At 35.7% G+C, this 25,954-nt stretch overlaps 2 protein-coding genes across 6 annotated transcripts in view; both read left to right on the top strand.

Annotated features, from left to right (window-relative positions):
* On the top strand, positions 1-18,466 carry cux2a (cut-like homeobox 2a). Of its 2 annotated transcripts, none has more exons than XM_079606916.1 (10): positions 1-291; positions 7,272-7,530; positions 7,899-7,957; positions 8,032-8,096; positions 9,292-9,708; positions 11,465-11,545; positions 12,703-13,083; positions 14,104-14,283; positions 15,452-15,683; positions 17,871-18,466. In XM_079606916.1, exons 2-10 carry the CDS (start codon positions 7,288-7,290, stop codon positions 18,079-18,081), a joined length of 1,869 nt encoding a protein of 622 aa, XP_079463042.1. In that variant the 5' UTR covers positions 1-291; positions 7,272-7,287; the 3' UTR covers positions 18,082-18,466. The 2 variants fall into 2 exon arrangements, with proteins under 2 accessions (XP_079463042.1, XP_079463043.1); XM_079606917.1 differs by having other exon boundaries at positions 1-63; positions 17,871-18,465.
* A 914-nt stretch (positions 18,467-19,380) lies between these two features.
* Positions 19,381-25,954, top strand: part of LOC306995362 (phosphatidylinositol-3,5-bisphosphate 3-phosphatase MTMR3) — a 38,677-nt gene continuing 32,103 nt past the window's right edge. For 2 of the 4 annotated variants that reach the window (XM_079606919.1, XM_079606921.1), the window contains exons 1-5: positions 19,381-19,545; positions 20,564-20,649; positions 23,093-23,141; positions 23,221-23,280; positions 24,575-24,691. In XM_079606919.1, the coding sequence (XP_079463045.1) occupies positions 23,139-23,141; positions 23,221-23,280; positions 24,575-24,691 (180 nt within the window). In that variant the 5' untranslated portion in view covers positions 19,381-19,545; positions 20,564-20,649; positions 23,093-23,138. Of the gene's footprint in view, positions 19,546-20,563; positions 20,650-23,092; positions 23,142-23,220; positions 23,281-24,574; positions 24,692-25,954 lie in introns of those variants that run through there. The other 2 variants (XM_079606922.1, XM_079606920.1) reach the window with 2 other exon arrangements.

Here is a 25,954-nt window from a genome sequence, read left to right on the forward strand (position 1 = left end):
ATTGATGAATTGATCGAGCTCTTTGTTTGCAGGGATCGATTGTTTGGATTGTTCGGTCACTGGGTGTGTTTCTCTCTCTCTCTCACTCACTCACTCACTCACACACACACACACACACACACACACTCTCTCTCTCTCTCTCTCTCTCTCTCTCTCTCTCTCTCTCTCTCTCTCTCTCTCTCTCTCTCTCTCTCTCTCTCTCTCTCTCGTCTCTGATGTTAGTTTGGAGAAGCTCGTTGTTCACACACATCATGGAAATGCATTAAGAAGAGAAGATTAAACATATGTACGGTATGTGTGTTTCAGTTTTCGCTCAGTATGCTCGAGTGTGTGTCTGTCGGGTCAGTAGTTCACACACAACCTGGACTTTACATTAGAAACACTGTTTGTGGAGAGATTTTAGCTGATAGCTTTTCAGCTTTTGTGCAGTTTATCGCATGTTTTAGTACAAATATTGTTATTGTTTGCTTTGTCATGATGATCATGTTCTCCAGCATAAATTGCACGATAAACAACACGTGCTAGAGACGCATTTTCATGAGATCAGGCTGGAAATACGCACGATCGATCACTTTTACTCGATTACATGCACATTTTATGTTTATAATTATAATTTTTTTGTCAATTCAGGGATGCGTCATATTGAGGAAAGTTGGGGTCAGAATCTGATCACTGTCCTCGTTCACTTTTTTTCTTTGTAGCCTATATTCGCAATATCCATGACTATAAATATTTGACTGAAATCATAAACATTTGGATTAGTAGCCTATAGTTGTAGTTAGAGGTCAGGCGTATTCACATATTTTAAAGACTAAATAGAAGATGTAAATATGCATAATTACGATAAATATAGGCTACTATGCTATATAAATGTAATTACTAAATATGAATGTAAATATACAAAATATAGGCTAGTAAAAAATATAAATATACTAAATATAAGAAAAGTATTACTAAACATAAATGTACTGAAATGTAAATATACCAAATGGATGGCAAAATAGAATTTAAATATACCAAATATATTGCTAAATATAATTATGAATATACCAAATATATTGCTAAATATAAATGTAAATATACAAAATATATTACTAAATATAAATATACAAAATATATTACTAAATATATTACTAAATTTAAATATTCTAAATGTACAACTAAATGTAAATGTTCCAGATATATTACTGAATATAAATGTAAATATTCCAGATATATTACTGAATAAAAATGTAAATATTCCACATATATTACTGAATATAAATGTAAATATACTAAATATAAATTAAATGTACCACAAATATGACTACATAGCAATATACCAAATAAATGGCTGAATATAATTATGAATATACCAAATATATTGCTAAATATAATTATGAATATACCAAATATATTGCTAAATATAATTATGAATATACCAAATATATTGCTAAATATAAATGTAAATATACTAAATATAAATTAAATGTACCACAAATATGACTACAAAGCAATATACCAAATAAATGGCTGAATATAAATGTAAATATACTAAATATAAATGTAAATATACTAAATATAAATTAAATATACTAAATATAAATTAAATATACTAAATATATTATTATATTTAATATACAAATATTACTAAATATAAATATGCCAAATATATTGCTAAAAATAAATATACTAAATATAAATAAAATATATTACATGTAAATATATCAACTATACTAAATGTAAATATACAAAATATATTACTAAATATAAATATACAAAATATATTACTAAATATATTACTAAATTTAAATATTCTAAATGTACAACTAAATATAAATGTAAATGTTCCAGATATATTACTGAATATAAATGTAAATATAGCTGCAAGCAGCAATCACCGGGGCCAAGCGCAAGCAAGACGACAAGACATGCCAAAGTGGCTGGGAGTGTGAGACCCACTGCAGCAAGGAGCAATTAAAGACATTTGAAGATGAATTTGGGCAAAATGGTTGAAAAATCACATACAATAACTAAAAATATGATTATCACTTTCGACCAATAGGTGGCGCAGTTACGAAACTGATGTGATGTGGTCAGAGTGAAGTGACAATGACACATACAAAGTTTGGTGTCAATATGTCAAGGCATTGCAGATATAAAGCCTGAATAGTCATTTTGGCATCATGCCTCAACTTTGCCACTGCGGTATACGAAAACGGTTTCGTCTATCGACACGAAATCCATAACTTTTACTCGGCACGGTCTGGAGATGACACGATCCGATTTTGGTGAAAATCGGACGTTCGGTCTAGGAGGAGTTTGAAAAAGTAGGTTTTAAAAGAAAATAAAGATGGCGGACAGGAAGTTTGGCTGACTATGGCAAAATTGGTATCTATGTTTTCAGCATAACCCAAGGAATCTATTGAGATCAGTGTCATTACTATAGGCAAATTTATTCAAAAGTTATTAGCATTTTTGGAAATTTCATTATAACTTTTGACCAAAAGGTGGCGCTGTCTCATAATCTTTTGAGTACCTTTAGGGCTTTGTACTGATGACCCATACTGAGTTTCGTAACGATACGTTCATGCGTTCATAAAATACAGCATTTTAGCACATAATTCAAAATGGCCGACAGCCAAAATGGCCGATATGGAAAAATTGGATATCAGTCGACTCAACATGACGCCCTGAATCTATCGAGACCACTTTTGTGATTTTTGGACAAACCGTTCAGAAGTTATAAGCAAAAATAGCCTTTTTTCATATCTCCAGACCAGTAGGTGGCGCTGCGCCGAAACGCAGCATGTAGCCTCAGGTCATGCTTGTGATGACATGTAGGAAGTTTGGTTTGAATACGATTAAGCGATGCGGAGATACAGCCTTATGTCTGTTTTCGCAAGCGCTACGTAAAATTTGTTTGCGCGTTTATCGAAAACGGTTTGACGAATCAACTTGAATTCCATAACTTTTTGTCCCCACAGCCTGAAGATGATCTGGTGCAATTTTGGTGCAAATCGGACAAACCGTCTAGGACGAGTTCGCAAAAGAAGGTTTTTTGGACAATTCAAAATGGCGGCCATATTTTTATGACGGAAAATGACGTCATAGGGTCCAGTCGAATCGTCGTGAGCTCAGGAATCAGAGGAAAAAAGAATTTTGTTGATAGGCCTTACGGTTTAAAAGTTATTAGCATAATATAAGTGAAACTTTGGACAGGTGGTGGCGCTAGAGGGAATGAGTTAGAGACACCAAAATTGGTGCAATTACTGTTGGGAATGTCCTCTATCAGAATGTCAAACCGGAACAACTTTCCCGCATACGCTTCTATGGGCTGCCATAGACGCCCAGTCGGAAGAAGCAGAATAATAATAATAATAAATATAGCTGCAAGCAGCCATTACGGGGCCAAGCGCAAGCAAGACGACAAGACATGCCAAAGTGGCTGGGAGTGTGTGACCAACTGCAGCAAGGAGCAATTGAAGACATTTAAAGATGAATTTTGGCAAAATGGTTGAAAAATCACATACAATAACTAAAAATATGATTATCACTTTCGACCAATAGGTGGCGCAGTTACGAAACTGATGTGATGTGGTCAGAGTGAAGTGACAATGACACATACAAAGTTTGGTGTCAATATGTCAAGGCATTGCAGATATAAAGCCTGAATAGTCATTTTGGCATCATGCCTCAACTTTGCCACTGCGGTATACGAAAACGGTTTCGTCTATCGACACGAAATCCATAACTTTTACTCGGCACGGTCTGGAGATGACACGATCCGATTTTGGTGAAAGTCGGACGTTCGGTCTAGGAGGAGTTCGAAAAAGTAGGTTTTAAAAGAAAATAAAGATGGCGGACAGGAAGTTTGGCTGACTATGGCAAAATTGGTATCTATGTTTTCAGCATAACCCAAGGAATCTATTGAGACCAGTGTCATTACTATAGGCAAATTTATTCAAAAGTTATTAGCATTTTTGGAAATGTCATTATAACTTTTGACCAAAAGGTGGCGCTGTCTCATAAATTTTTGAGTACCTTTAGGGCGTTGTACTGATGACCCATACTGAGTTTCGTAACGATACGTTCATGCGTTCATAAAATACAGCATTTTAGCACATAATTCAAAATGGCCGACAGCCAAAATGGCCGATATGGGAAAATTGGATATCAGTCAACTCAGCACGACGCCCTGAATCTAACGAGACCACTTTTGTGATTTTTGGACAAACCGTTCAGAAGTTATAAGCAAAAACATAAATTCTTCATATCTCCGGACCAGTAGGTGGTGCTGTGCCGAAACGCAGCATGTAGCCTCAAGTCATGCTTGTGACGACATGTACCAAATTTGGTCTGAATCCGATAAAGCGTTGTGGAGATACGGCCTTACGTCTGTTTTCGCAAGCGCTACGTAAAATTTATTTGCGCGGTATTCGAGAACGGTAATTCGAATCAACTTGAATTCCATAACTTTTGGTCGTCAAGGTCTGGAGATGATCTGGTTCATTTTTCGTGAAATTCGGAGCAACGGCCTAGGAGGAGTTCGAAAAAGTAGGTTTTTCGGAAAATTCAAAATGGCGGGAAAACTATTATGACGGAAAATGACGTCATAGGGTGCAGTCCAATCGTCATGAGCTCAGGAATCAGAGGAAAAAAGAATTTTGTTTCTAGCCCTTGTGGTTCAAAAGTTATTAGCATAAACATGAGTGAAACTTTGGACAGCTGGTGGCGCTAGAGGGAATGAGTTGGAGACTCCAAATTTGCTATGGTGATAGTTCAGGCTGTCCTCTATCACTGTGCCAATTTGTATAAGTTTCCCGCAAACGGTTCTATAGGCTGCCATAGACGCCCAGTCGGAAGAAAAAAAAGAAAAAAAAGAAAAAGAAGAAGAATAAGAACGGGAACAGATACAATAGGTGCCCGCACCTTCAGTGCTTGGCCCCTAATAATAATAAGAACCGGAACGAAAACAATAGGTGCCTCCGCACTTTCAGTGCTTGGCCCCTAAATATTCCAGATATATTACTGAATATAAATGTAAATATAGCTGCAAGCAGCAATCACCGGGGCCAAGCGCAAGCAAGATGACAAGACATGCCAAAGTGGCTGGAAGTGAGAGACCCACTGCAGCAAGGAGCAATTAAAGACATTTAAAGATGAATTTTGGCAAAATGGTTGAGAAATCACATACATTAACTAAAAATATGATTATCACTTTCGACCAATAGGTGGCGCAGTTACGAAACTGATGTGATGTGGTCAGAGTGAAGTGACAATGACACATACAAAGTTTGGTGTCAATATGTCAAGGCATTGCAGATATAAAGCCTGAATAGTCATTTTGGCATCATGCCTCAACTTTGCCACTGCGGTTTACAAAAACTGTTTCGTTTATCGACACGAAATCCATAACTTTTACTCGGCACGGTCTGGGGATGACACAATCCGATTTTGGGGAAAATCGGACGTTCGGTCTAGGACGAGTTCAAAAAAGTAGGTTTTAAAAGAAAATAAAGATGGCGGACAGGAAGTTTGGCTGACTATGGCAAAATTGGTATCTATGTTTTCAGCATAACCCAAGGAATCTATTGAGTCATTACTATAGGCAAATTTATTCAAAAGTTATTAGCATTTTTGGAAATTTCATTATAACTTTTGACCAAAAGGTGGCGCTGTCTTTAAATCTGTTGAGTACTTTCAGGACATGGTGTTGATGGCACAAACTGAGTTTCATAATGTTACAGCAATGCATTCGTTAAGTATAGCATTTTACATCACTAAACTTCATTGAAGTCATTGGGAATTTCATGTTTTGTTTTGTTTTAGCGCCACCAAGAGGCTCAATCCCACAATTTTTTTTGTGTGTCCTCAGACTGAGCCCATGCATCTGTGTGTCAATTTTGGTGAAAATATCTCAGTTAGATTCAACGTTATAGACATTTATGTGACAAAACACGTCAAAAACGACTGACACGTGACTTTGATTGAATTTTACTACCCCTTACGATCAATATTTTGAGATTTGGGCATTGGCGTATAGCTATCTACCTATGTTTTCAAACTTCTGACGGTGGTTTCGTGTCGATCGGACTAGCGGTTTCGAAGATATCGCCAAATGTTTTTTAAGCGCTAAATTACAATGCTGGACAAACCATATGCCGAAACCTGGCAAGTCTGGTATCGTTGGACTCGGCAACAATTCAGGAGTCTAAGGAGATGACTCCCGTGAGAATAAGTAGACCACACCCAAAGTTATAAGCATTTGGGAAAAAAATTATCCACTAGGTGGCGCTGTTTCGAAACTTCTCAGGCTCCTTCAGGGCATCGTACTGATGACTCATACCGAGTTTCGTAACAATTCGTTCATGCGTTCATAAAATACAGCATTTTAGCACATAATTCAAAATGGCCGACAGCCAAAAACGCCGATCTGGGAAAATTGGACATCAGATGATTTGCCATGAAGCCCTGAATCCAACGAGACCACATTTAGGATTCTTGGACAAACCGTTCAGAAGTTATAAGAAAAACTAGCCATTTTTCATATCTCCGGACCAGTAGGTGGCGCTGCGCCGAAATGCTGCATGTTGCCTCAGATCATGCTTGTGATGACATGTACCAAGTTTGGTTTGAATTCGATAAAGCGTTGCGGAGATACAGCCTTACGTGTGTTTTTGTAAGCTCTACGTAAAATTAGTTTGCGCGTTTAATGAGAACGGTTTGACGAATCAACTTGAATTCCATAACTTTTTGTCCCCACTGCCTGAAGATGATCTGGTGCAATTTTGGTTCAAATCGGACAAACCGTCTAGGACAAGTTTGCAAAAGAAGGTTTTTTGGACAATTCAAAATGGCGGACATATTTGTATGACGGAAAATGACGTCAAAGGGTGCAATCGAATCGTCATTCGCTCAGGAATCAGAGGAAACAATTATTTTGTTGATAGGCCTAAAGGTTTAAAAGTTATTAGCATAATATAAGTGAAACTTTGGACAGGTGGTGGCGCTAGAGGGAATGAGTTAGAGACACCAAAATTGGTGCAATTACTGTTGGGACTGTCCTCTATCAGAATGTCAAACCAAAATAAGTTTCCCGCATACGCTTCTATGGGCTGCCATAGACGCCCAGTCGGAAGAAAAAGAAGAAGAAGAAGAACCGGAACAGATACCTTCAGTGCTTGGCCCCTAAATATTCCACATATTACTGAATATAAATGTTTTTATGTTAAGCGTTAGTTCTATTAACGGACTGAAGATGATAAAGATGACCTCTCGCTCATTTTCAGCTCTGATGTTCTGGATATGATGATGATGAAGATGAAGATGTTTGCCAGTAGAGACATTCGTGACCTTCATCATCTGGAAGAGGAAGTGCAGAGACTTCAGGAAGTCCAGGAGAGATCAGCCAATCAGATCGCTCTGCTACAGGAAGTCCAGGAGAGATCAGCCAATCAGATCGCTCTGCTACAGGAAGTCCAGGAGAGATCAGCCAATCACATCGCACTGCTGCAACAGCAGCTGGCCAATAAGACACAGGACATCGAGGTAGAAATCGGCTCATTATGAACAGTTGTGGAAAGATACTTTGAAAAGTAATGCATTACAATATTGCGTTACTCGCTTAAAAAGTAACTAATTGCGTTACTTTTGCGTTACTTTTAGTTTTTTATAACAAAAAAGTTATATTTTTGGGCAAATGTAAAAACCCTCTGCACTAATGATGTGTCTCAATATGAGGACAGGAGAGCTGTCAGTCAATAAATGTGTAAATTACTTGCGTTAATAATTTGAAAAACTAACTTTTAAAAAACGTCTAAATTTTTAAAGTAATGCGTTACTTTGAAAACTAATCTGATTCCATAACTGTTATGAAGGGTGATTATTAACTGTGTGTGTGTGTGTGTGTGTGTCAGAGACTTCAGGCCGAGTTACAGTCACAACAGGATTATGAGGAGATCAAAACTGAGCTCAGGTAATGCACTCATACTCTCTCCTCATATGATCATCAATAATGTGTTATTAAAGTCTGTTTATGATCGCTCCCAGGACTCGAGCGCCGACACACACTGACGACGACGTGCTTCCCGCTCCGTCAGACTCTGCGGATCATGGTGACGGCTTCACACACTCTCATTACATGGAAGAGAGCACGATTGATTGTTTTTATTTTAAAATATAATTTTATTATTTTAATTTACTTTAAAATAATTTCAAATGTGCTTTACTTTAAAATTTGTGTTTTACTTTAAAATTTGAAATAAATAGCTCAAATAAATAAAGTAAAACACTAAAAATGTGAAATTATTTTAAATAAATTAAAATTAGAGAAAATATTTAAAAATAACAAATCAAAATAAAACTTCCAAACAAATCTGAAATATTTAATAATAAAAATATTTTAAATGAAAAGCTGACATATTTATTTTAAATAAATTAAAATAAGAAAATTAATATTTTTAAATATTTTCTCTAATTTTAATTTATTTAAAATAATTTCAAATTTTTTGTGTTTTACTTTATTTATTTTATTTGAGCTATTTATTTTAAAAAATTTTTTTTAATTTTTCAAATTAAATATATTTCAGATTTTTTTGCAAGTTTTAATTTTAAATTGTTTTTATTTCTAAATATTTTCTCTAATTTGTATTTATTTTAAATACAATAATGTTAGCTTTTCGGGGGTTTTATTTTGATAATTTTTATTTATAAACTATTTATTTTAATTTATTTAAATACATTTCTGCTTTTTAAAAGTAAGCATTTTACTTTTTTTATTTTAAATATTTATCAACAATTTTAACTGGATATACAGCCTCATGTAAAGTCTACATATAACATCTAATGCATAGAAAGAGAAAACCAGATTTAAAAAAAACTTAATTTGCTTTACAAAAATATAGTGTTTAGAAAAGTCACAGTATATTCTGTTAATATTGGGCATCTTTCATCATTTTTAGTTTTGTGTTTATTTTTTAATCGTTTTTATTTTAAATTATTTATTTATGTACTAATTTATTATTTTCTCACAAATGTATGCAGTGTGGCCTATTTTAACTGAATATACAGTCTACATAAAATATAATTCACATATAAAGAGAAAACCGGATTAAAAAACCTTCATTTGCGTTACACAAACATACACAGTAAAAAAAAGTTGAGTTATTTGTTTAACCTAACTGGAGTTTAACCCAATGCATTGGGTTAAAAGGTGCTATACCACCCCATAGTTGGGTTATTTTTAACCCAACATTTTTAAGTGTAGTTTTTAATATTCTGTTAATAACTCGTGAATCTTTGCTCTCTCAGATCCGGTGATCCAGAGCGAGTTAAGAGTTCATCACTTCTGTGGAAAAGAGGAGCCGGCGAGTGATATCCCAGTGGAGAACATGCGGTCTTCATCATCATCATCATCATCATCATCATCATCAGTGGTGTTCATTAAAGAAGAGTGTGAGGATGAGGAAGAGGAGGAGGAGGAGTTGGACACGTCTAGCGTCGCTCGCCGGGTCAGAGAGACTCTCCAGAAGCACCGCGTCGGCCAGCGGGTGTTCGCTCACTGTGTGCTGGGACTCTCTCAGGGAACCGTCAGTGATATTCTGGCCCGACCCAAACCCTGGAGGAGCCTGACCCGGCGCGGACGAGAACCCTTCCTGAGGATGAAGAGCTTCCTGGCGGACGAGGACAGCGTGCAGACGCTCACAGTCGTCCAGCAGAGGCTGAGGGGTGAGCGATCTCACACTGAACACCGGACATCTGAGAGTTTCAGCTTGTTTTCAAAAAGTAGGAAAAATAGGGCCAGCTAAATTACGTTATTTAAAGGGGGGGGGGGGGGGGGGGGGGGGGTATAATGCCCTTTTCACAATATGTAAGATAAGTCTCTGATGTCCCCAGTGTGTGTGTGTGTGAAGTTTTAGCTCAAAATACCCCACAGATATTTTTATATATCATGTTAAAATCGTCACTTTTTGAGGGTGAGCAAAAACACACCGTTTTGTGTCTGTCCCTTTAAATGCAAATGAGCTGCTGCTCCCGGCACAGGGGGCGGAGCTTCAAGAGCTTGTGTGTTAGGAAATCCTATTACCTCTTCTCAACATGGACCCGGGGGCGGGGTTTATGCAAATTCTAGGGATGGTGATGTCACTAACCCGGGAGGAATGTCGTGTAGTTCCGTCAGCCGTTTGTTGTAGTTCTTAAAAAGCGATTTCTTTAAAAGCAAATATCTTCCTTTGCTCTGAACTTTGAGTGTTGTAACTTTGCAGATGTTGTTTATGATCAAACAGCAACATTACACACTAACTACAGTTAGAAAAGTCAAATCATAATCAAACAAAATTTCAAAAAGTACGAAAAATCGTGCAAAAAAAAAAGGCTATAAGGTAATAATAATAACAACAACAACAGTAATAATAATAAATAACTAGTATTATTTATTTATGCATGGATGGATGGTTCTTGAAGAATTCTCTTGCATAATAATGCAGATTTTATATTGAGCGTCAAAGAAAAACATTAAAATAAATTTTGTACTTGGTATTTTTGTCAGTATCTGAATATCCTTAAAACAAGATACTTGAGAAGCAAAATTACATTAGATATTGATTAAAATATTTATTAAAATATCTTGTTTTCAAAAAGTAAGACAAATAGGGCAGGCTAAATTAAATAAATTAATAAATTAGCTTATAAGGTAATTTGGTGGCTTAATGTTTGGAAACTGGTATAATAATTATCTTGCAGAATGATGTAGATTTAAAATAAAATATTTCAGATTTTAATTATTATTATTTTATTTTTTCAAATTAATATTTCAGATTTTTTTTTGATTGTTTTTGTTTTTGTTTAAATATTTGCTCTAATTTTAATTTATTTAAAATAAAATAATTTAAGCATGTAATTTATTTAATACATTTAATTTATTCAAATAGTCGATAGTCAAATAGTCAGGTTGAGCGAATGATTCAATGACTCACTTGTTTCATTACTGGATGATTCAGTGTTTTGAACAAATCTCTTGAGTGAATGATTCAATGACTCACTTGTTTCATTACTGGATGATTCAGTGTTTTGAACGAATCTCTTGAGCGAATGATTCAATGACTCACTTGTTTCATTACTGGATGATTCAGTGTTTTGAACGAATCTCTTGAGCGAATGATTCAATGACTCACTTGTTTCATTACTGGATGATTCAGTGTTTTGAACGAATCTCTTGAGCGAATGATTCAATGACTCACTTGTTTCATTACTGGATAATTCAGTGTTTTGAACGAATCTCTTGAGTGAATGATTCAATGACTCACTCAACTCATGTTTTAAGAGTCTCTTGTCTCCACCTACTGGTGTAACGATGTAATGATACAATCTTTATCCGAAGCAGAAAGTTATTTTCAAAAGCTGATTTACTGTATTTTGATCTCTACTGTAATCATCAGTGTTTATATCGAGTTCATGATCTCCTGTCTCTGTCTCGTCACTGAAGGCATCGTCCCGTGGGCTCGTTCTCCACAGATGAGCTCAGATCAGCTGATCAGGAACATTCTGGATCAGAACCGATCGGAGCGTGAGTGCGAGCTCAGCATGTGCTACCATTTATTATTCTCTGTAAATGTATATGGCTTACACATCAACTTAAATATTACATTTATATAGTTTTAATATATAAATGTTTAAACATATTTATTACACGTTTAGTGGATTTATGTTTTTTTTTTTTTAAATATGTTTTTAATGCATGATTTAATATTAGTAATTAAGTAACTGTGTTTTCTTAAGTTTGTCTTGTGTGTGGAAAAGACTTCATAAACAGTCATTTAAGTCAATATTTGTGTCTAATTTGAGCAAATTCGGAGAATAAAGGTCGTTAATATCAATAAAATCATAAGATTTTTCCAGAGACATTAATGTATCGGTTTTAGATATTTTATTAGATCATATTAAGCTGAGTGAAAATGAGAAATGGTGCCTTGGCCACAAGCTGAAATAAAAAATAATATTTAATTTTAAGTTTTAATGTTTACTTTATTTCATTATTTATTTTTTAGCTGAAACAAATGTGTAGAAATAGCTGCCACGGCAACATTTCTAATTTTAGCCTACTAAAATAACTAAAAATTAATAAAGAAAAATGTATACATCAAAAATTTAATTTTTGTTTTTTCTTATTATTTTTAGTTTAATTAAGTAGCCTACTACATATAAGTAATAAAAAAATAAAAAAAATAAAAATAAAATTGAAGTTTTTCGCTTTAATTTTCTCATTTTGCGTTTACCGGTAGTTAAGTACAAAAATGACTAAAAATGTAAGTAATTTAAAAAAATGACTCAAGTAATAAAAATGTAGTAAATAAATGTTATTTAAAGTTTGCCTTGGCTACTTACTAACATAAATACTCTACGTTTAAGTTGAGGTGCTAAAGTTACTTATACAAACAAATATGTAGAAATAAAACAAATTCAGTGAATTCTAAATTGGATGTTGTGTTAATGCCAACAGAATCTTAAGATTAACTGATTTTTATTAACTCTTTCCCTGCCGTTGATGGACATTTCTGGCAGTCCGTGTTTCCACTGTTAAACTGTAGGGGGCGCTGTTGCTCTTCTGTGAATAAGTTGGCGGGGAAAAAGTTAGTGTAACTTTGCAGATTTTTAACCCACAAATGAACAATGCGGGAAATGTTTAACTCTTTCTGAACCTGTGTGTGTGTGTGTGTGTTTCAGTGATGGATGTGGACAGCCGGTCTCAGCGTGGATCGGAGGACGTCATCAGAAACATCCTACATCAGGCCAAACACGAGATGCACGTGACGAGCGAGGCGCCGGAAGAGGTGCATCATGGGACACTGAGTCCCAGTGTTCAGTCGCCTGCTGATTTCGTCCAAAGCATCATCCGAAAGGTCAAATGTGAGATGGATGAAGACACTCACCCTTCAGCTTCTCCAGCTCCTCTGTCCACCATCACACACTCGTTCCCGACGGACGCGCAGCCGAGGACACAGGTGTGTGTGGGAAGCTGTGAGGACGAGATCCTGGAGTCGCTGGATCTGGACACCGTCAGCATCACACAGAGAGTCAAAGAAGCGCTCGTGGTCAACAACATCGGTGAGACGGCAATAATTCCCTTAAAACTCATCTTTCATCACCAAAATCACATATTTAATCATTTTTTCCTTGACAAATAATATTAATAGTCTTAAAATAGCTATGTAACTCGACACCCTTGCCTCATTTACTATGTGCGGTTCTCTGAATATGCAAATGAGCCCCGCCTCCACTCACTCACTCACTCAGAGATCCACTGGTGGACGATCACACGTTGATCTGATTGGTCAAGGTAGTGTGTGACGTCAGAAACACCAGCGATTTCAAACCGTGTTTTTGAGACTGTCTTTGGTTCACTGCAGTTTTAAGCAGAAAATACTCAGCAATGCTGTCCACTTATGAACTTACACATGGTGTGTGTTAAAGCAGATTAATAACACCACATACACTACATTAAAAGCTGGATTTACACCACAGGGGGACTTTTTAAAAAACAGAAAGTTCTTATTTAAATATTAATATTAAAAAATAATATTACATTATATAAATATAAAAATTAATAAGTGTTATTTTAGTATAATTTAAATGCTATTATAGTTTATTTTAATACGTTGAAACAGTTTTTATTAATTGTGTGTGTATATATATATATATATATATATATATATATATATTTTTTTTTCAGTTTTAGGTACTAATGTACATAAAATTTTGCCTTTTTGCAAGAAAAAAAAAAGAGTGTATATATATATATATATATATATATATATATATATATATATATATATATATGTGTGTGTGTGTGTGTGTGTTTCACTACTTTGAACTTTGATCTCAAGACCCGGTCACTTCAAAAACAGAAACTGCAAAACTGCAATTTAAGGGAAATAAAGGCAATTCCAAGTTAAATTTTGCACTAAATATTTGTGTAAGATTAAAATATGCTTTCTCTAAATTTATAAAATATTATATTTTTTGAAGAAAATTCGAAGGAACATCATCATTGGACAATGTAGCCAAACTTGATGTATTAATATATGTATATGTATCCACTTGCCTGATGGTGTTGTTGGTTGTCAGGTCAGCGTGTGTTCGGTGAAGAGGTTCTGGGTTTGACTCAAAGCTCGGTGTCGGAACTGCTGTCCCGGCCCAAACCCTGGACTAAACTCAGTCTGAAGGGAAAGGAGAACTTCATCCGGATGCATCGGTGGCTCCGAGACCCGCACAGCGTCCAGAGACTGACCGACACTGACCAGAGAGGTAAACATTACACGATATATCGCCACCACATCGGTATCGGACGATATCGGCTCATTTTTAATGTTATTGTTATCGGCCCGATAAGAAAATGTGTCTGATATATTAAAGCCGATAAATAATGTATTATTTCCTTCAGCTGAGACTCTTCAGATGCGCACTGTTCAACATGATGATTATGAATAACTTGAAATATGATTGAAATCACTTCAAAAAAGGAAAATACAGTTCAGTGCAAATCTGTCATATCGGCTTCATAACATTATCATGAGAACATCATAATTGTGTGTTTGGGACATGGGTTTTACTGGCGAGACTTTCGTTTTTGTAATCAGGCTCTCAAAAAAATAAATAAATTTGGATTTAGATTTATCGGCCGATATGTCGGTTATCGGCTTTCAAATATAAAGAATTATCGGTTATCGGTATCGGCCAAAATGTTTATATCGGTGCATGCCTAGTAAATGTATGTTTGGTAAAAGGATATTAATGCATATCTACAACAACGTGCATGTGAACATTTTCATTTCGTTCTTCTTGTTTGTGCTCACGCATGCAGATGAGCTCATTATAATCACACTGTTATGATATTTTGGTTATAAAGTATATTTGAGACTATAGAATATTTAGAGATGATTCTATAATTGCAGGTACGTTTGCTGTCATTATTGTTTTATTATTTATTACTGATTGTCATCACAAGATACTACAGGCCATAACTATCATATTTTCTGTAAAAAAAGTGTCTTTTACTGTATAGCTGAAAATCATGATTCTCAAAATCATGATCATGAAAATTCTTTTTGTCCGCATTATTGTATTTTTTCCCCCATCATGTATTATTGCGCAATCAAAATATATATATTTTTTATTTTACTTTTATTTATTATAAAAGCCCTAAATAGTAATTTTTTAACAACATTAAATTGTATAAAATTACTTTTATCTTATAAAAATGTGTCCATAAATCTTGGATTTAGATTTATCGGCCAATATATCGGTTATCGGCTTTCAAGAATTATCGGTATCGGTCAAAATTTTTATATCGTTGCATCCCTACTAAATACATGTTTGTTGGAAGGATATTATTCAATGTGCATGTGAACGTCTTAATTCCGTTCTTCATCTGAATGGATCTCATTCATAAGCGTTTGCTCATAAATGTGTGCAGCTCGCCTCAAGCGTGATTCCCAGCGGCCGTCCGACGGGTTCTGCCTCTCTGATGGTTCTGGAGCGTTTGAGGCGATTAAACGGCCTCGTGTGGTTCTGAGCGCTCATGAGAAGGACTCGCTACGAGCCGCGTATCAGCGCGAGCCGTACCCGTCTCAACACACCATCGAGAGACTGGCGGCACAGCTAGCTCTGCAAACTAGCACTGTCAGCAACTGGTTCTACAACTACAGGTACAGTAGGTAACCAGTGTGTGTGGGACTCATTTCAAGTCACTTGAGTTACGTAATCAGATTACTGTCAAGTCACTTGAGTTATGTAATCAGATTACTGTCAAGTCACTTGAGTTATGTAATCAGATTACTGTCAAGTCACTTGAGTTATGTAATCAGATTACTGTCAAGTCACTTGAGTTATGTAATCAGATTACTGTCAAGTCACTTGAGTTATGTAATCAGATTACTGTCAAGTCACTTGAGTTACGTAATCAGATTACTGTCAAGTCACTTGAGTTATGTAATCAGATTACTGTCAAGTCACTTGAGTTATGTAATCAGATTACTGTCAAGTCACTTGAGTTATGTAATCAGATTACTGTCAAGTCACTTGAGTTATGTAATCAGATTACTGTCAAGTCACTTGAGTTATGGAATCAGATTACTGTCAAGTCACTTGAGTTATGTAATCAGATTACTGTCAAGTCACTTGAGTTATGTAATCAGATTACTGTCAAGTCACTTGAGTTACGTAATCAGATTACTGTCAAGTCACTTGAGTTACGTAATCAGATTACTGTCAAGTCACTTGAGTTACGTAATCAGATAACTGTCAAGTCACTTGAGTTACGCAATCAGATTACTGTCAAGTCACTTGAGTTACGTAATCAGATTACTGTCAAGTCACTTGAGTTACGTAATCAGATTACTGTCAAGTCACTTGAGTTACGTAATCAGATTACTGTCAAGTCACTTGAGTTACGCAATCAGATTACTGTCAAGTCACTTGAGTTACGTAATCAGATTACTGTCAAGTCACTTGAGTTACGTAATCAGATTACTGTCAAGTCACTTGAGTTACGCAATCAGATTACTGTCAAGTCACTTGAGTTACGTAATCAGATTACTGTCAAGTCACTTGAGTTACGCAATCAGATTACTGTCAAGTCACTTGAGTTACGCAATCAGATTACTGTCAAGTCACTTGAGTTACGTAATCAGATTACTGTCAAGTCACTTGAGTTACGTAATCAGATTACTGTCAAGTCACTTGAGTTACGTAATCAGATTACTGTCAAGTCACTTGAGTTACGTAATCAGATTACTGTCAAGTCACTTGAGTTACGTAATCAGATTACTGTCAAGTCACTTGAGTTACGTAATCAGATTACTGTCAAGTCACTTGAGTTACGTAATCAGATTACTGTCAAGTCACTTGAGTTACGCAATCAGATTACTGTCAAGTCACTTGAGTTACGTAATCAGATTACTGTCAAGTCACTTGAGTTACGCAATCAGATTACTGTCAAGTCACTTGAGTTATGTAATCAGATTACTGTCAAGTCACTTGAGTTACGTAATCAGATTACTGTCAAGTCACTTGAGTTACGTAATCAGATTACTGTCAAGTCACTTGAGTTATGTCACTTGAGTTATGTAATCAGATTACTGTCAAGTCACTTGAGTTATGTCACTTGAGTTATGTAATCAGATTACTGTCAAGTCACTTGAGTTATGTCACTTGAGTTATGTAATCAGATTACTGTCAAGTCACTTGAGTTATGTAATCAGATTACTGTCAAATCACTTGAGTTATGTAATCAGATTACTGTCAAGTCACTTGAGTTATGTAATCAGATTACTGTCAAGTCACTTGAGTTATGTAATCAGATTACTGTCAAGTCACTTGAGTTAAGTAATCAGATTACTGTCAAGTCACTTGAGTTATGTAATCAGATTACTGTCAAGTCACTTGAGTTACGTAATCAGATTACTGTCAAGTCACTTGAGTTACGTAATCAGATTACTGTCAAGTCACTTGAGTTATGTCACTTGAGTTATGTAATCAGATTACTGTCAAGTCACTTGAGTTATGTCACTTGAGTTATGTAATCAGATTACTGTCAAGTCACTTGAGTTATGTAATCAGATTACTGTCAAATCACTTGAGTTATGTAATCAGATTACTGTCAAGTCACTTGAGTTATGTAATCAGATTACTGTCAAGTCACTTGAGTTAAGTAATCAGATTACTGTCAAGTTACTTGAGTTATGTAATCAGATTACTGTCAAGTCACTTGAGTTATGTAATCAGATTACTTTTTCAAGTAAACGAAAATTCGTACATATACTTGCATGAAATTTTTATTCTATAGTCAAAGAACTAAATAAATACACTATCCTGTGGGTTTTCTCTGTTAACAGGTCCAGAATTAGGCGAGATGGTTTAACCGAACCAGTACAAACCAGAACAGTTCGAAGTCCGGCCAGTTCGAGTCCGGTTTCAAGCGGTTTACTGTCAATCAAACAAGAAGCCTGTGATCCTGAGATGGAGGAGGACACACACCAACGCACTCGTGTTTCTGTCGCCGTACAGTCCGTCACTAAAGCTGAAGATCTGAACGAGCTCGTATAATACAGAATATAATCTCAGGAACCAAACTAGATCTTCTCCAACTTTGATTTCTAAATGTGACCCATTTCTGATCAATTTAGACGTGATTTCAGTATGTTTATCTTTTTTATTTCATTCGTACAGAAAAAGTGAATCCTGATTGGACAAATGTCAGTTTTTTTATTAATATTATGGCTGAATAATTGTTTGTTTGATAAATACTCAGTTTGTCAGTTCACTTTGACGGTTTGGAGACTAAATGGTAAAGGATGTGAAAGTGAATAAAAGTCCCTTTTGGTGACTGAAAAAATCTGAATCTTATTTTTACTTTCATCTATATTTGTTTTGTTCCAATTGTGATGCTGATAAAAGCCTTTAAATTAATAAATGTAAATATTTATATGATAAACAATGTCTTTTTATTTCAAAGAATTTACAAGAGTGAATTGCACTCAGACCATAAATGTTGGGATTTACAAAAAAATGTATGATGCACGTTTTTAATCAAATTTCTGCTTAAAACAAGTTTTCAGTGAGAAAAGTCCAAAACACAGAATAAAACTAATTTATGAATTTCTGTAATTTGCATTTAATAAATAATAAATAAATGTAACTGAATAAATCTTTATCAATAATTATTTATCATTTATTTTAATTTAAACACATCCTAACTCTGCTACACTGTTGTATTTTGTATATTTAAATGTAAAAAAAACTTTATTAAATTATTTAAATACATTTAATAAATAATAATTCCAATTGTGATGCTGATAAAAGCCTTTAAATTAATAAATGTAAATATTTATATGATAAACAACGTATTTTTATTCAAAGAATTTCCAAGAGTGAATTGCACTCAAGACCATAAATGTTGGGATTTACAAGTAAATGAAAATCAGCACAATGATTTTTTTAAAGGTAATCTCTGAAAGTCCAAAACACAGAAAAATGTATAAATAATAAATAAAAACTAATTTATGAATTTCTGTAAAACTAAATTTATGAATTTCTGTAATTTGCAATTAATAAATAATAAATGAAGGGATTATTTTTAAATAACTGAATAAATCTTTATTAATAATTATTTATAATTTATTTCAATTCGTTTTAATTTAAACATCCCAACTGTTGTATTGTGTATATTTAAATGTAAAATAAAAAAAAATAATTAAATATTTAAATACGTTTGATAAATTAATAAATATGTATAATTTATTAGTAGTTGCTATTAATATGAACAATTCTTTATTAACAAATACTTACATTTAAATAAATAAATAAAATGTAAATGATATCCACATGACGTCCTGATTGCGTCACGACGTCGTCGCGTCACGTGACTCGCAGCTCAGCTGAGAGGAGAACGTCATGGCGGTGTAGAGCGGATTACACTCAATGTTTACATTCTGTCTGTCGTCTGTTCTCTGGTTTTTCTCCGGTTTTACCGCAACAACGCTCATCTTCTGCGACTAACTCGGAAAGCAGGTGAGTTTTCGGCGATTGCTGCGGCTTTATTGACCGGTTTCGGTGCCGGGATAACGGTTCCGCCCTCCACAAAAACAACAACAAACAAACGACATCAACAACTACAACAACACCACACACTCTCATCGCGATCTAACGACAGACATGTGTGTTTAACACGGAGTAACATGCACACAGGAGCGGTTTAATCAGCTGCACTGGTCGAGCTGTCAGTGTAATGATGGTCAAACTAGCTAAACCTAGCATGTCTAGCCATCTAGTGCACCTATCTAGACTGTACACTTGTAAACTACAGGTTTAGGCATCATCGACTCGTTCACAGTCGTAGTTGACATCTCACTGCTGTCTAGATAGGCAGCTCACCAGGTTTGCTGTGCACTAGAGTCAACAGCTGGCATGAACACATAATAAATAAGTGTAGGTAAGTTATGTGCTTTTATCTGACCTACCTTTGCAGATTGATTATTTGCTTTGGCATGTGAGGTTAGACACTCCTCACTGAAGCACTTCTGCAGGACTGAAAAGCATGATAACATATCTGTCATATGGCCTACAGATATTCCCGGTTAGCATAACATCATAACAAGCCTTTAGTTTGCATAACCTCTCTTTGATTGGTGTTCACTTCCATCTAACAGCAGCGGATCAGTGAGTCTGCCCTTCAGAAGCCAGTGTGCTTTAATCCACCCTCCTGTGTATGATGAAGTTTGCACAGGTTTATCAGGTCACATATGGCCTACTTTACTCAGAAGCTGTTATATTTATTTATTTAATCTACTTGAGAATAGTGGATGATGTTTTGAAGCTTCTCCATCACTGTGGCCAAGTTCAGATCGGTATCTATGCACTTTATTCTGCTTCCTTTTCCTTTGTTTTTTCACTAATAGTGTGTGTGTGTGTGTGTGTGTGTGTGTGAGAGAGAGAGAGTATGCAATGCCTTGAGAAAAGACATTTTCCAAATTTGTGTATGTGTGTTATGATCTCTTTCAGCCTTTCTTTCTTTCTTACTTTCTTTTAGCGTCTGCTCCACACGCAGAGATCCAGATCCAGATCCAGGTCCAGATCCAGATCCAGATCCAGATCCAGATCCAGATCCAGGTCCAGGTGTGTAGACCTTCACTGTAACGTCACGTGATGTGTCAGAAACGCGTGGAATGTGTGCATGTTAGTGCATGTGTGGTATAGAGGAAGATTTGAGGATGAGTTAAAGGAGTAGTTCACTTCAGAATTAAAATGTCCTGATAACTTACTCTCCCGCACGTCATCCCAGATGTTCACGTCTTCCTCCAGTGGAACAGAACTGCAGGTTTGTGAGGAACACACTCCAGATGTTCTCCATATAGTGTCTTCAATGGTCCAGCGGGTCGAAGGTCCAGATGTGAGATTCAGCTTCAAAGTCTCTCACGATCCAGCCGAGGAATAAGAGTCTCATCTAGACACACCAGCCGACATTTTATACCTAAATACACATTTATATACTTTTAAATCACTAATGCTGGTCTTGCACTCGCTGCGATGCGCCACACATTACATCATCAGGGTGAAAGGTCACGGTAATACCCTAATGTAGAGAAGAGCGAACAACTCCATCTCACTTTCTCCTCCAACTTCAGAATCGCTGTAAGGACCTTTGAAATTACTAAAATCATTTGGCGTAGTGATTTGGAACCTGCCGGAACTACTTGTCACGCATGACCTTTCAACCTGATGATGTAATGTGTGGAGCATCGCTGCACTGAAACTCACATCTGGACCTTCGACCCGCTGGACCATTGAAGTCACTATATGGAGAACATCTGGAGTGTGTTCCTCACAAACCTGCATTTCTGTTCCACTGGAGGAAGACGTGAACATCTGGGATGACGTGCGGGAGAGTAAGTTATAATTTTAATTCTGAAGTGAACTAATCTTTTAACTTGTTTTCTCCAATTCAAATTTCAACTTGCTTTTCTGATGCATCAAAACACAATGAAATTAGAATGAACACTATGTCTTGTGCTGACGTTGATGTGATGATGCATATGATCAGATATTAGCATATTAATAAAAATCCTTTTCTAAAGATAAGATAAGAAATATTGCCGTTATTAAAGCCTCCTCAGGTGTTGTAAAGATCGCTGAGACCTTACATGACTCTATTTATTACCCGAGGCCAATTATTCATAAATCCCGAGAGCTGCACGATTCTGGAGAAATCCTGAATATTATTCACAATATTTTTGTACAGTGATTTCACAATTTGCTCAATGATATGTAATGTATAGACAACTAAACAAAACAAAAAAACGTGATTTGCTAGAGGTTCTGTCAAAATATGAATTGCTGCAGTATATTTAAGAAATATTTAACTAATTTGAATTAATTATTTTAAAATAATCAGATTGAATGAGTGACTGATTCAATGACTCACTCATAAAGACTGAACTAATCTCTTGAATGAATGATTCATCTTTATCTGAAGCAAAAAGTTACTTTCTCTATTTTAATCTCTACTGTAATCATCAGTGTTTATATCCCAACTATACATTTTTACCCAGCACTTCTGTGATATGAATTATTGTAAGACAGAAATAACAAAACTGTGTGGTTGACATAATTTGACATCATCTTCATGACAATTAAGGCATTACTTAAATCTAAAATCATTTTGATTATGCATAATGCAAACAATAATATATTTAAATCATAAAGCTTTTATATATCATGATAGTAATGCTGATTTAAATAAAACATAATTGTATACAGTTCTGTTTAACAGTAATGAGAATTTACAGGAGAATTTGCCTTGAAAATAATCATTAATAGCCTTTATTTTATTTATGTAAAATATAATTTCTTGTTTTGAGGGTAATATTGACAAGTGTGTCTATAGGGTAAATCCATACGATCTATAGGTTCAGTCTCATCTAATGCGGTCACTTATTGATCCGCTGTAAAAAGCATCAGCATGATCTCAGCCGAACGGCTCATTGATTATGAAATGTTTCATTGATTATGTCATTGTTTGTGGATGGAGGGATATCTTCAGGGATGGCCCTTTTTTAATTGCATTAAGTGCTCATAAATGTGACCCTGGAGCCGCACGGGTATATCTGTGGCAATAGCAACTATACATTATGGGTCAAAATTATCCATTTTTCTTTTATGCCAAAAATCATGAGGATATTAAGATCATGTTCCATGAAGATATTTAGTAAATGTCCTACCGTAAATATATAAAACATGTATTTGTGTGAGTGAATGCAGCACAATCGTGAACATAAATGCACAACTTTAAAGGAGATTTTCTCAATGTTTACATTTTTTTGCTCCTCAGATTCCAGATTTTCAATAATTGTGTCTCGACCAAATATTGTCCTATCCTAACAAACCATACATCAGTGGAGAGATTATTTATTCAGCTTTCATATGGTGTATAAACCTCATTTTCAGAAAATTGACCCGGTTTTGTGGTCCAGGGTCACATATATTATGTACAGTCCTGTGCTCTTATTGAGGACTATTGAATAAATGCAGATGATCTGTATAACTAACTACCGTCTCTCAGGTCGTCTGTGGCCTGCGGATCCGCTCTACCCAGCTGCCCCGGGGCCATGGTGAGACCTCTAACCCTCATTTACATCTGTCAGATCTCTGCTCGCTGATGCCTGTTCATACGATGCTTGTGTTGTGAAGGTTGAAGAGGGGCAGGAGAGATCGGAGGCCCGTGAGAGCCCCGTCGCGGAGCACCAGCAGGTATCACAGCGCTTCAGGAATAACTCTGTCCTCCGCTCTCGTTTAGGTCGGAGTCACAGGAGGTTTTGATTGTCTATATGAGCTCTTCTATGAGAAGTTCATATGCAGAAAACGAGGACGGAATCACAAATGATCACATCCTAAATAAAAGTTTGTTTTTACATAATATATATGTGTGTGTGTGTGCTGTGTATAATTATTTTGTGCATGCATGTATATATTTTAGAAAAATTTGTTATTTATACATAAAATATTTATATTTATATATATATATATATATACATGCAAATATTTCTTAAATGTATACATGCATGTGTGTGTATTTATATATATATATATATACACACAAAATAATTATACTCAGTACACACATTATGTAAACAAACTTTTATTTTGGATGCGATTAATCGTTACACAGTCTGCGAATATTAATGTGCAAAAAGGCTGCTATTGAAATATTAAGTTTGCATAATATATAATATATATTGCATAATATATATATATATATATATAACTGTTGTACAGTAGAATGTACGTCTAGTAATATATTAATAATACACAATATTGATACATGTTTTCTAAAATATCCCACAATATCCACATTTTTTTCAATTTTAACATTAAACCTCTATTGTGCAGCAGCACTTTGTTTGATTACATTTTAAAAGACTCGTTAATCTTGTTAATACGTTTTATGCATTCATTTGATTACCACCTTCTTTGATAATGAATTTGTATTACAAGCATATATATATATATATCCTCAAGCATGCATGTACAATAATATATATATATGATTGTACATGCATATATATATTTATATACAGTAATATATATATATTAGGACTGTCAAAAGATTAATTGTGATTAATCACATCCAAAATAAAAGTTTGTGTTTGCATAATATATGTGTGTGTGTACTGTGTATAATTATTATGTATAAATACACACACATTCATGTAGGCCTATATATTTAAGAAATATTTTCATTTATATACTGTATATACATTTATATAATTTATATTATATATAAATATTTTATATATAAATAACCAATTTTTCTTAAAAATATACATGATTGTGTGTGTTTTTATATATATATATAAATAATTATACACAGTACACACACACATATATTATGTAAACACAAACTTTTATTTTGGATGCGATTAATCACGATTAATTTTTTGACAGCCCTAATATATATACACACACACATATGATTGTACATGCATATATATATTTATATTTATATACAGTATTAGGGCGCTAGTAATGGTGTGTGTAATGGCAGGTCGAGTTCCCGCTGCTGCACGGCGAGTGTGTGGAACATGTCGGGAGGGCTGAGGAATCTGTCATTGCCTTAACCAGCTACCGCCTTCACATCAAGCTGCAGGAGAACGCCATCAGTGTACGTGTTTCTCTCATACTCAACAACACCTGCACACCTGTGTCGAGATCTGACTCTAGTGACGTGCAGAACATGCGTGCGGGAACGACAATCTCTCAATCAGAAGATATTCTCTCCACAATATCAATCACAGATCACAGCCAATCAGGAGAGTGTGTGGGCGGAGTCTATCTCAGCACTGATTTTATTAAATTAAAGGTGCAGTAAGCGATTTCTGAGAAACACATTGTTGATATTTGAAATCAACCAAAACAAACACCTCTGCAAAAGTGGACGTCACTTTATCATAGCTGAGGCAAAGCAAAATAATGCTCAGTGAAAAATAAAGCGAAGATGATGAATAAACGACAACATACAGTACACAAGAGTGTGCACAAGCAAGAGCTGGTGTTAATCGCCGGCAGCTCCAGACAGACACTCATAACTGTCCTGTTACTACAGCTGACATTATATAAACAGCATCTTGATTCTGTGAAACAGCAAAACCAATGTTACTCACATATGGAGCAGAAACAACGCTTCTGTTTTCAGGCCTTCCTGCTTTGGTCTCTGGCTTTACTAATATAAACACGGGTCCTAAAGCTCTTGCCTGATGTCTCTCAGCCATCTCTCTTTCTACAGTCTTTCTTTAAATCTCCCTCTTGCTCACTCTCTCTCCTCCCCATCATGAGTGGACACGCCCCCTAAATCTGATTGGCTCACTCTCTCCTCCCCATCATGAGTGGACACGCCCCCTACTGCTGATTGGCTCACTCTCTCCTCCCCATCATGAGCGGACACGCCCCCTACTGCTGATTGGCTAACTCTCTCCTCCCCCATGATGAGTGGACACGCCCCCTAAATCTGATTGGCTCACTCTCTCCTCCCCATCATGAGCGGACACGCCCCCTACCGCTGATTGGCTCACTTTCTCCTCCCCCATGATGAGTGGACACGCCCCCTACCGCTGATTGGCTCACTTTCTCCTCCCCCATTATGAGTGGACACGCCCCCTACTGCTGATTGGCTCACTTTCTCCTCCCCCATTATGAGTGGACACGCCCCCTACTGCTGATTGGCTCACTCTCTCCTCCCCATCATGAGTGGACACGCCCCTACTGCTGATTGGCTCACTCTCTCCTCCCCATCATGAGTGGACACGCCCCTACTGCTGATTGGCTCACTCTCTCCTCCCCATCATGAGTGGACACGCCCCCTATTGCTGATTGGCTAACAGTGTCAACAGTGTTTCTCAGAAATCGCTTACTGCACCTTTAACAAACA

Source organism: Phoxinus phoxinus (assembly GCF_949152265.1).
Source record: "Phoxinus phoxinus genome assembly, chromosome: 3".
In the NCBI taxonomy this organism is placed as follows: Eukaryota; Metazoa; Chordata; class Actinopteri; order Cypriniformes; family Leuciscidae; genus Phoxinus; species Phoxinus phoxinus.